Consider the following 12,799-nt stretch of genomic DNA (forward strand, 5'->3'; position numbering starts at 1 on the left):
GAAACAAAATGTCAATTTACAGTAGTTGATAGTGTTAAAATCCAAAACAAGTGCTATAACATTATAACAATCAAGATCAATTGCTAACATGTCAGAGTACCAAAGATAGCAAAGTGATATGATTTGTAAACAATAAATCTTAAAGTACACATAGGAGATGACTTCTGTAATCTTCTAAAATTGTCTTTATTCATTTTTCATTAATGAAAATCAAGGTCCTGTGACATTGCATAAATCACATTTTTAGGACCACATAGTAGAAACACACTGCTCTAAGAGAAAAATGTTGCCCTGTCAGTTCTGAAGATTTGTGCATTACAAGATGTAGTGGGATTTTATTACCCTAGTAATATCAGGCTAGTGGTCCTTAGAATTCTGGCTTCTGCTAATGCTTTGAATCATATGAAGCATTTTTGTGGCAAGAATGTTTCTTGCATGTTATTTTTTTTTTACATTCACAATTTTATGAACTCTAATGTTGTTATGTCCAAGAAAATATATAACTGAAGAGAGCCATATCAAACTTGTTTTTACAAGTGCTGATGGAGTAATGTATAAAGTGTGACTCTTTCTGAAGGCCTCTTATCTGTAGATTATTACTTTTTGTTTAATTTGGAATTGTATCCTCAATCAATAGTTTCTTGTATTTTTCACATATTTTTATATGTTTTATTGGGCAGTCTCAGTGCAGTGGAAGTATAAACATGGAATTATTTTAGATTTCTCCCGTCACCACTTTCCTCCATATGTTGTTAGATCTCCCTTTCATTTTTAAAAATTGAGTCTAGTTCACAGTAAAATGCCAAACTCTGATCCCCACCATTGCAAGCCAGTCAGTTTGGCTCAAGACGCTTGGAGGAGGGTGGGTATACATTGATTTATTTTTCTCTTCCTCTCATTCCAGTGCCTTTGAATATCTGTAGTTGGTGGAGTGGGAGCTTTTGAGACGTCTTCTTCCATACTCCATCTGTATCATTTCATGGCCTTAGACTTCTAGTGTTGGGAAGCCTTGAGGGAGGATGATGCCACCCTGACCCGGTTTCGTCCACTGCTGGTTTCCATATAAATGTTATTCATGGTTTTCTTCAGGCAGCATTTAGTTTCTCCCAGTTCCGTTTGTCCCTGAGGGACAGCCATATTCCTTTGGACTTTACTAGTGGTCCATGTCCTTCACCCTCTCTGTTGGTAGGTCTCTCTTTATTTGGCCTGAGTATCTCTTTGGCTTCTGCTGAGATTCTCTTCATTCCCTCCAAGGGCTTTGCATATGTAGGGTGAGTGTATCTCCCTTCATCCTTCTTTTTGTTTTGTTTTCAGGCACACTGTGTGCCTATAGGCTCCTTCAGCAAGCTCTCAGATATCTCCAAACTCAATGTATTTTCCTATGTTTCCAAATTGCTAGGGACATACATTGATTTTGATCAAGATTTCTTTTCAAAGGAAGTGTGTAGGTTCTGCTGGGGGCCAATGTAAGTGCTCCCACTCTGTATTAGCTGTTTCCTTAGGGCTACTCTACTCATGAAGATGCTATATTTCTCATAAGGGTGACAGTCAAGGTGATTCCCTCCCCTTCACCTCCCCCTTCCTAGTTCCTATGTATATTATTTGTATTTGGACCAGTTCTGCTGACTCTTACTAAGGGGTTGGGAATAAAGCCTAGCCCTGAATGTTGGCAGCTCTTTAGAGCTTGTTTTGTTATTGGCTATGGTCTTGATATTGACTCTGGGGCAGCAGAAAAAGTCCCATGGGGATTAGGTTCTTTGTAAGTGATAAAAAAAACCCAGTGACTTAAATAAAATATATGTTTATTCTTTTCATATTCTTTACATGTTCATATTTTCATGTAAAGGTCTGTAAGTTTGCAGTCCAGAGCTAGTGTGATAGTTCCGTTCCAAAGTCTTCAGGGACCCAGGCTCCTGCCTACTCACCACCCTATCATGTCTAGGTTTCAGCCTTTGTCCTATGGCCGAAGATGGTAATGTTCATCCACATTCCAAGCAGGGGGCTGACAAAATGAGTCAAGAAGAAGAGCAAAAGGCAGACACTTGAAATCTCTTTTTCAAGTTTCTAGGAAGCTGTTAGAGTTCTTTCATTGCATTCTACTCAGCCACATTGTATAGATCTAAGGGAGCCTGGGAAATACGAACTTTATTCTGAGCTTTCAAGTAGTCAGCTAGGACTTACTGTGAAGAATACTGGAGGACAGTTGGCCATCTCTGTCACATTTGCTGGATGCTCTTGACATTTTATTTGCAGCTATGTGCAAACATTTATCTCTTCTATATGAGTCATACATGGTCACCAATGTTGAACGTGTGCAGGACGCATAGTATTTCATAGGGTATTGCAGGCTTACAGTTAGAAGAAAGTTAAATCTTTTAGTAAGAGTGTCTAAGCCATGGATACAAATGCAGTTTGAAGTTTATATTTTCTACTGAGATTGTCTGGTGGTATTTCTGTCCTTTGTAATTTTCATTTCCATAGAAGAAAATAGAACTGCAATAAACTGGCCGACAAGTATATTCTCTGTCAATTTGGATATTTAGGGAAGTGTCATGTCTTTCATGTAGACTTTCAGTCAATGTCAAAGGGCAATTACATTTTATTTTAAAAAGCATGTTTTATAATAGCACTATATAAGACATAATATTTTAACGATACCATAAATGGCTGTGAACTGTAGCTATTTTAGTGTCACCATTTATTGACTTTTGCATAAACTTATTATGTGATAAGTTTCATTTTCCCCATCATATTTAGCTGATGCATAGTAAACCACACTTCCACATTCTTGAACTCATATATACTGACTGACCTTTCAGATTGCTTAGGAGGTATAATACAGTGATTTAGAACTGTTGTCAAGTCTTTTCCCCCCAAAGTTAACTTGGAACAAATATTTTTATAATAAAATCTTTAAAGTACTTTGGAAACAAGCTTTGTATATTGCCTTGATTTAAACTCTAAACTACTTAAAGATTCCAGGAAGTTTCCCTACCTTCAGGGAAACTGACAGCAAATCCTAACCCTACCAGTTTAAAAAAGTTCAGTTATTAAACAATCAGACTAAGATCCATATTGTTGTCATTTTCAGTCAGATGTATATTATCCATGACAAAATATGCCATGATCTATAATAAAGGCATATTGTGGGTATTTTTATGGAGCAGTCAGAATGAAGCCTCAGGGAACTAATACGTGTTTTAATTTTCTTCCTCACAAATTCAAGATTTTTGCCTAAGCTTTTATCCTAGACCTACACACATTTAACAAATTGAGGAAGTTATAACTAATAAAACCAATTTTTCCTATAATATAATTAGTAGGAATCCCATTCTATAGACATGTTTCATTAATTTATCACAAAAACAATGCTATTTTTGCTTTGTTAGCTTAGAATTTAAATAAACACTGCTTGAAAGAACTTTTGTGAAAGTAGATAAATGAGAGGATGGAAATTTTCCCACTGGGAAGATGGACTCACACTTTCCTCTACCCCCATTTACCCTACCTCTGATATGGAATGTCTTACATGTGGTTTTAATAATGGTCGGTTGTATTTAGCTAGAAGAAAATAATAATAGAGTAACTTTATTTTGGTCTGCACATTAGAAATCATTTTAGTTTAATTCAATTTGATTGTAACGTCAAAATGTCAAGCAGAACATGATGTAGTGATATCTACATATATTCAACAATGGTTTTATAGGGACTGTAATGTAGAAATAGAAGAATGTCACTACCAATTAAGTGGCAGTCACAGACACATAGAGTCAAAGATGAGCGAAAATTTAGGTTGACAAAATTCCATTCGAAACAAGTGAATTAGACTTATGCTTACCCTTGAATCTTTTATGCATTATTATGAAAAGCTGGACTGTAAAGACAGGTATAGCATTTAATTGTGAACTTTCCTACTGGCTATAATGGTGTAAAAAATTTTATAAAGCATTTCCTTAACTCTGTTAAAACTTCAAAAGTACTTAACATGGAATTAATAGATTTTCCATAGATATTGGAAGGTCCTGATAAGGTTTTAAATATTTGAAATGTGTTCTGCATAAATTATTTGAATTCTTCTGGAAATCTAGAGCCTTTGGAAAGGACCTGTTGCATCTGGCTCCCTCTTACAAGTGGTGTTCAGCAGATTGCATGTGTTCTGTTATAGGTTCACTACTGTGATAGACAAAGTGGCAAAGAGTGTGTGACCTGTCTGACATTAGCCCCTGTGCAGATGACTTTCCATGCAATTGGAAGCTCCATTGAAGCCAGCCATGACCAGGTATAATATGCCACTGCCATTTTGCTGCGTTATGGCCCAGCAGAGAAATCGGACCATCAAAATGGAAGCTATGTGCACACATACAGCTTTGCTTTCCCTAATACTAGCACCATTTGCTAGAATTTTGGAAAACCCAACATTTTTGTGTTAGGAAACTGATATTTTAGGAGATTTAAATTACTTTAGATTTCTAGTTTGTAGTTCATTATAAGAATTCTCTTAAATGGAAGAAATAATTGCCCTTCAAGTTATTTTTATTTTTAATAATTACATATAAGAAGCAGGATTAGCCAAACAATGTAGATAACACTGGAGTCTCACTGTAATATACTCATTTAGCTCTGTTGAAGAGAGTTTAGTATTATAGGATGTGTGTGAAATAACGTTCAGAACCATCAACTTACTCCTATAATTTGGGATATTATTAAAATGGCTCTCCAGTGTTTCTACTTTTAAAGCTTTATTTCTGAAATAAAGCTAAAAATCCTAGAAACATATTGTTTCTTAATAGCAAATTCCTTTGTTTAGATAGCAGCTTTGAAAATACATCCTGTTTATAATATAATACATATTTTCAATTAAAATAATCATCAGATTAGACTAAACCAATGATCTAGGTCAAGGGTTTCTAGTTTGGAGTCAAAATAAATACACATACACAGTTTACAGTTTAACTAACCAGCTATGCTTTCTAAATTAACTATTCACATGCAGAACAATGGTAACCCATTTGTCCATTTCTCAGGATATTTGAGGACTTCTGATAGTTTTGCCTGACTAATCTTTTTTTCGTTCTGAGGATTGCCCTTGCATGAAAAGAATAAAAGAACATAATAGTGTAAATTCTCAAACACATGATTGTCTAGCTCAAAAAAGACATTCTTAAGGGCGTAACCCTTAGTTCATAATGTCTCTGATATTATAGTCTCCAGTCATCATTTGTTGATTGGTGGCAAGGTATCATGTGTTTAAGAAAAAACAACTAATTAGGCAGAAAATCCGAGTTTTAGGAACTAACCATAGCGTGAGTTAGCTGCGGCCAACTGAATGGATCTACCCCTTTGAGACCGTTTTTTGGAAAGTTAAATAAAGGAGTTGCTTAGGTGACTTACAAGATCCATTCCAGGGCTACCATTGTATGATTCTCTGACTGGTCTTTCTGCTCCTGGATGGATGAGCCCAACCAATAATAAACAGTTAACAGCATATTGACCTCAAAAGCAGTTTAGAGATGACCCCAGTGCTTCTCAGAGTTTGGTACTGGCATATGCTGTAGCTGCAAGAAAGCAAGCAGCAGTAAGTACAGGGATGTAACCTAAATGAACTTACAGGATACATTTCCCTGTATACAAGTGTAACTTAGCTGTGTGCTAGGCTCAAGAGAAATGATAAGAATGTTGGACATGGTTCCTGCTGTCATGGAGCTTGCAATCTAGCAACTTTACTACTTTGAATATTTGTGAAGAAGTCCAGCTACTGCCTTATCTCTCTATATCCATTCAGGGCAGGAACAAATGCAAGAGGAGCATGAGGTAACCATCCTACAAAAGCTTGTCCTCCTTAGGCTGAGCTAAGAAATGAAAGAGTGCTTCAGAAACCCACATCTAAGAAGAGCAACCCATTGTTAGCAGAGGTAGCATGTTGCTATGAAAGAGCACTGGGATGGGAATAGAGACTAAGATCAAACCTAGATTTGCCAAGAAGTAGATTTGCCATGTGGAAGCTTGTCTCTTTACCTCTTGGAATGTGGCTTCTTTATGAATAAAATGATTAGGCGGTTCAAGCTTATGCCCAGTCCATGTGGCAAGATATAAAAAGTTTTGGGCTAGTTAGTCCATATGGTACTTTTACAAATTAGGGAGGAAAAAGGAGCTTCTAACTCAAGGCATGTTTCTACTATCCAAATCCATAAGACCTACAGTATGAATAGAGTACCCCCGCACCCATGAGGTGTTCAGTACATAACCTACACAACTGTACATGGAGGTGTTATACTACATCTATCTGGAATGTCAGTTTTACTCAATGGTAAGTAAATAAAGACATTTTTATATTAAAGCAAATATAGTTGTATTAGATATGATTAATTTACATGCATTTTAAGATAAAAAAAGATTTTCAGGAAATGCATTGATCATGATCAGATAGATGGATGGAAGATGGATAGATGAGTAAATGAAGGGAGCTGTGACTGGAATGGTCATCTTGTATACCAAACTCTACTTTGGTGGCTTCCAAGGCGCAAATGGAAGTAATGGCGTGATCAGTACTCATCCTTTGAATTATTTGGCTTCCTGAGGAAAGGAGACACAGTGAACTTCTACTCCACATCTTCTAGCTTTTCTGCATTATGTTGCCATTACCCTTTCCTCGTACTGAGGGTCTAAGCAAAAAATACTTCTTCAGCATACTGAAAATATAAACCTGATCTCGTAAGTTGGAAAGGATGGACCACTAAATGTTTTCTCACTTATTTGTCAGTAAATACTGGAAAACATTTTAAAGTAAGAAAAATTGGGACACATGGGTGGCTCAGTGGTTGAGCGTCTGCCTTTGGCTCAGGGCATGATCGTAGAGTTCTGGGATTGAGCTCCACATTGAGCTCCCTGCAGCGAGCCTGCTTCTCCCTCTGCCTGTGTCTCTGCCTCTCTCTGTGTGTGTCTCATGAATAAACAAATAAAATCTTTTAAATAAAGAAAGATTATAATCATTTACAAAATGTTTTCTATTCTTAATTCATTTGAGCCAATGCAATTGAACAACAATAAGTATTCTGAGAAAAAAAAATATGTAAAATTTAGAGGCAGTCCTTTGTTATGAAACTCACATGGTTCTTATCTGTTAGAAAATAAAGGTGAGAAATGGAAGAGCTCTCGAGCCCTGAACATTTACAGTTTACCGTACATTTTTAGATTTAATTCTAGGAACTCAGTAAAATAAAGAGTAAATGTTTTATACAGTGTATTCACTCATATCTTAAGGAGCAAGAGGACAGGGACTATTTTAAATACCTATCAAAGGTCCATACAGATCTACAGAATGGTGGAGAGAGATGCAGCATCATCTGTATTGTGATGATGTCTGAATGTATGGAACTTTTAATTCTCCCGCCCTTCCCGCCCGCCAAAAAAAACTCTGCTTCCTCCCTCCTCCCCTGTCTTTTCCTTTTAACCATCCAGGTAAATGACACCACCAAGCTCCTTGGAGCATCTTTGCCTCATCTCTCCTCCTCGCATGCCACATCCGGTTCCAGTATCCCTTCCTCTGAATTACATCTGTTACCTGACCACTTTTCACCACCTCTGATGTAGCCATTGTAGTCGCTATCATGTTTTTTTTTTTTTTTTTTTTTTTTAAGATTTATTTTTAAGTAATCTCTATACCCAACATGGGGCTCAAACTTACAACCCCAGGATCAAGAGTCTTATGCTCTACTGACTGAGCCAGTCCTGTTTATCGCAGACAATTGCAGTTGTCTTTAGACTGGCTTCGTTTATTCTACTTCTATTCCATTGTGGTATATCTTCCACATAGTAGCCAAAAATATTTCAAGTTAATCAGATCGCATTATTCAGCTGCTCAGAAACTGCCAGTGGCTTCTCATCACACCTACTATAAATCCAAAAGTTTTTGTTATGACATGTAAGTCCCTATGTGATTTGGCTCTCTCCACCTCTCCCAATTTCAGTTCCTGCCATCTCCTTTTCACTCAGTATCCCAGTCTTACTGGCTTTGTTACCAGTTATATCATGACAGATGAAAGAAACCAGACTCAAAAGGCTACATACTATAGATTCAATGCATAGGACATTGTGGGGAAGACAGAACCATAGACATAGAAAACAGATCATTGGTTGCCAGGGCCTGAAGAGGGATTGACCATAAATTGTCACAACAATTTTTGGGAGTGATGGAAATGTACCATATCTTGATTGTGGTGATAGGACATGACTGTATGCATTTATTAAACTTACCGAACTGTATGCTAAAAAGGATAAATTTTACTGTATTTAGATTATACCTCAATAAACCTAACTTTAAAAAAAAAAAAAGCCAGATTCATTCCTTTATCAGTGACCCATATATGGAATTGACCCCAGGGAAATGTGGAAGCATGACGTCCCCTTTCCTGCATTCTCTGAATATGTTGGATCCACCTTAGAGTGCACTAAATTGAACTTAGAGCCTGGTTTAGAGTTTCTCCGAACGTTGGTGGTTAGTTAAGGCCTGCTTCAGGCTCTCTAGGATAATTATTAATCTCCAAAAAGTGGTCTAAGCCTGCCTGACTTCAGGGAAAGGATCTGTGTTTCCCATCTGGGAACTCTGAATTTCATCCAGGCAGTGGACCAGTCATTCAGGCTGATTGCTGCCTGGGACTCCCTGCAGTGTCTGAGTGAAAATGTTCTACGTATGTTCGCTTTATTCATCACAGCAAATGTGATACTATAAATTTGTGTTAGTTTGGAATATTTAACTGTCCAGAATAAAAACATTTTAAATTTCTGGATACTGATTTTCTTTTCAAATACTTTCTAGCAAACATTTGATAACTGAACAACTCTCTGGGAGTATTGCACTAGATACTAGAACATACAAAGATAACTTCTTCTTGTCCTCCTAATAAGCTAGATACTAGCTTAATGTAGTCTTCAGTGAGCTAATCATCCTGTGAAATTTAAAATCTGCATATCACATGGTGATTTCAATGAAGAGCAATCATCCTTACATGTAAGTTGAGTAAAGAGTGCATTTATTTGGTAAAATGGAGCTAGTGAGGATTTTGCTCTATGTTTTTCAATAGATCCTAGTTGGAAATTAAATATATATTGGTCACTGGATATTATTGAAAGCAAAATCTTTTGTGATAGTGCAGGAAGTTTTTTGGAATTTTCTAGCTTGGTATAATTCACCAAATATTCCTCACTCTCTCCTTCTGGCCTGACACTTTCTACATTTTTCTTCATCACTCTTGGATCTCACTGAGTACTGCTTACTCTGTGTCTGTTACTTATATCAATCACTATCTAGGCAGCCTCAAAGTCATAAACTTCCTTCCCTGTCTTTTTATTTTTATTCAGCTTTATTTAGACTGCATTATTAATCTCATAATCTCACCAATACTGGGTAAACAGAGTAGATTAGTTAAAATACTATAGCTTAATTTCTAGTTAATAGTTTTATCACTGCCTACCTCAGTTCGTTCAGGTTACTTTGGAACTCACTTGCTTCATATAAAATAAAAATAAATCAACCATCTAACTAAGCACTAGCTCTCCAATGAAGTGTAATATATGTAAATTACTATTTGCTTGAATGTGACTTCCAGTCAACACAAAATGAGATTATGGTAAGAGTAAAGGACGATGCATACGTAGCATAGTACTTAGAGTTTATGAAATGAACAGTTCTACAACAGAAAAGAAACAGGAACCAAACTTATATTAAATGTGTCTGCTGTGTACTAGATATTGTGCTAAGCCCTATATGCATTATTTTGTTTAATTCTCATAATAATTCTGTGAGGTATAAACTATAGTGTTTATATATTTGCTTCATTTGCTATATTACCTGTAAGGGTTTATGTCCTTAGCCAATCAAGCGGAGTTGATCCAGTGTGTGTGCTTTGACTGGAATTCTAGGCGGACCTCTCAGTGAAAGGACAACCATGAAGTGTAACATGCCACAAATCTAATGGGTATTTTGCTCTACTTTTGATTAGTTAAATTCTGCTCATAGTTTTTTTTTTTCTGATTAATTAAAAGTCTCTTTTCCTTAGTAATTATTCCATAATATCTTATAGTTGTATACTAATTTAAAACTAAGAAAGAAAAAGCCTTCAAACATGTTAAATATATATTATCACAACAATAATACATGGATTGATTATAGACTATATTCAGAACTTTTGTAGTACTAGATGGTCTTAAATGATAGTACATATAGTCCCTTTCCCTTGAGGTAATTGTAGTCTAATGGAGTGTGTCAGCTAGGATGCTTTTGGCTACAAGTAACAGAAAACCTGACTCATGGCTTAAACAATGAAGACCTTGTTATCTCCCATAATAGGAAGTTCAGAGGAAGGGTGAACTCCAGGGTTGGTTGATAAAGTAGCTCAGCAATGTCAACAAGGACTCAGGTTATTTCATTTCTTAGCTCTGCTTCACCCTCTGGCTCATGGAAAGATGAGCCACATTCTCTGTGTCATTGCCAATGTAGCCACATTTAAAAGAAAATGAGACATCTGATCTTACTGGTCTCCTTTTAGGGGGCAAAGACATCTATATTGGGAACTTCTTCAGCCATCTTTCCTTCATGGTGTAGGCTTCGATTGGGTCATTCACAAGCCCATCTCTAAACTAGTCACTATCAAGGGAAATGAGATCGCCATGAGTTTATTTTTATTTTTTAAAGATTTTATCTTTTAAGTAATCACCCAACATGGAACTCGAATTCATGACCTGAAGATCAAGAATCACATGCTCTACTGACTGAGCCAGCCAGGCGCTCCAAGATCATCATGAGGTTTTTTTGTTTGTTTGTTGTTTGGGTTTTTTGATTTATTTATTTGAGAGAGAGAGCAAGAGAGCAGGAGGAAGGGCACAGGGGGAGAGAGAATCCTGAAGCAGAATCCCCACGATGACACAGGGCTTGACCCCAGGATCTTGAGATCATGACTTGAGCCAAGATCATGACCTGAGCTGAAATTAAGAGTCTGTTGCCTAACCAACTGAGCCACCCAGATGCTCCAACATCACCATGAGTTTAAATGCCTGGGGCAAAATGGTTATTGAAGAATCAACTACAGGAACTACTACATGAGGAATTAAATGCCAAATATATCATTTTAAATTTTCTAGTGGACTCATTAAAAAAATTTAAAAAGCAGGTAAACTTGATCTTAGTAATATATTTTATTTAATCCAATATATCTAAAGTATCACTTCAACATATAATCGACGTTTAAAATTATTGAGGTATCTGGGAACCCGGGTGTCTCAGTGGTTTAGTGCCTGACTTCAGCCCAGGGCGTGATCCTGGAGACCTGGGATTGGGTCCCACGTCAGGCTCCCTGCATGGAGCCTGCTTCTCCCTCTGCCTGTGTCTATGCCTGTGTGTGTGTGTGTGTGTGTGTGTGTGTGTGTGTGTGTGATGAATAAATAAATAAAATCTTACAAAAATAAAATTATTGAGGTATTTGACCTTTCTTCATATGTCTCATTTTGGACTAGCCACACTTCAGTGTTCAATAGCCACATGTGTTTTGCATTATGATTTGCTCCCTGCCTTTGTCTCCAGTCTCATCCTTCACCATTTGCTCTGAAGCTAACTTCTACACATACTTCATGTTCTGGCAATTTTGATGTTCCATGTCTCATGCTGTCTTGCATCTGTAGCTTTGTACCTCTTCCTTCTGCTTGGGCATTCCCTCCTTGCTCATAAGAGGAACTTTAATTGTTGTATCATCAGATCTAACCGCACTGTCACTCCAGTCAAAAGGCTTTCCCCAAACCAACTTTCCACATTATTGTTGTTACACTTATCAAACTGTCTTCCCATTGTTTTTCATATTAGTCTACCCCGCTGGGCAGTGACTTCTGTGAGGAACAGGACAGTGTCTTATTCACCTTAATATTCTCCAGGTGTATGCTCTGACACAGAGGAGATGCTCAATTCATGTTTATAGGATGGGATTGAATTGAATTTCGAAGACCATGAAATTAACTTGGATTTGGTAGAACTCAATTTGGTAGAATTAGTGAGAGAAATACAACCTTTGTCCCAGTATGCTTTCTCTCGTGGTGGCCTTCTAAGGACATTATTTGTGAAATCATTCTGGTACCCGCATGTGTAGACCTCAGAGTATTTACATAGTCTGAGCATATGTATCTGTCACTAGGAATCCATCATATATTTCCGTTAATTCTCTCACTGATCTGTTTGTAACCTTTAATTTGTCTAACCTAACACACATATGCCTATGACCTTCTCAGTGTCCTGAAAGTTCTAGGGCCTGCCTCCTGATTCTAGCATTCCATAGTGTAGTACACAAGTCAGTATCCACTGAATCCTGTCATTTCGTGTTCTGAGACTGCAGTCCTCAGAATCTAAAGAGGCATGAACTTCATAGGTTTGAGCAATGATTACCTAAGACAAGTAAAGCTTTTTATTAATATGATAAGGACACCCTTAAGTGGCATTATATAATAACAGATCCCATAGCATCATCCCAGAGGTATCTGTAATAGAGTTCTGACATTCTTTGTATTACATAAATTCAACGTGAGTTTTGGAACTTTAGCTGTTTTACTTGCTCCCCATATCAAGCCACAGTGCTGAGTGCCATGGGGTGTTGACAGAGAGGGTACAATCACTGCCATTGGCAGTTTCTCTGGGATCCTGTAGCTGCCAGAATTCAAAAGGTAACTTGATTTTCATTTACTTTTTATGAAACAGGATGCTAAGAGTGATATTAGAAAGGCACATCAACTTTAATGTTTGAGAAATTGCTTTCACATTTCC

The 12,799-nt window shown here is 37.0% G+C and overlaps 1 protein-coding gene across 29 annotated transcripts in view; it reads left to right on the forward strand.

The window, feature by feature from the left end:
* The window catches only part of STAU2 (staufen double-stranded RNA binding protein 2), a 296,660-nt gene that overhangs the window by 197,935 nt on the left and 85,926 nt on the right, over positions 1-12,799 (forward strand). For 23 of the 29 annotated variants that reach the window (XM_072804232.1, XM_072804224.1, XM_072804231.1 and 20 more), the window contains one exon: positions 4,166-4,279. The exons of 4 other annotated variants lie outside the window; for them this stretch is intronic. In XM_072804232.1, the coding sequence (XP_072660333.1) occupies positions 4,166-4,279 (114 nt within the window). Of the gene's footprint in view, positions 1-4,165; positions 4,280-5,782; positions 6,999-7,458; positions 11,100-12,799 lie in introns of those variants that run through there. 2 more of the 29 variants (XM_072804207.1, XM_072804221.1) reach the window with 2 other exon arrangements.

Source organism: Canis lupus, chromosome 28 (genome assembly GCF_048164855.1).
Source record: "Canis lupus baileyi chromosome 28, mCanLup2.hap1, whole genome shotgun sequence".
Lineage (NCBI taxonomy): Eukaryota > Metazoa > Chordata > Mammalia > Carnivora > Canidae > Canis > Canis lupus.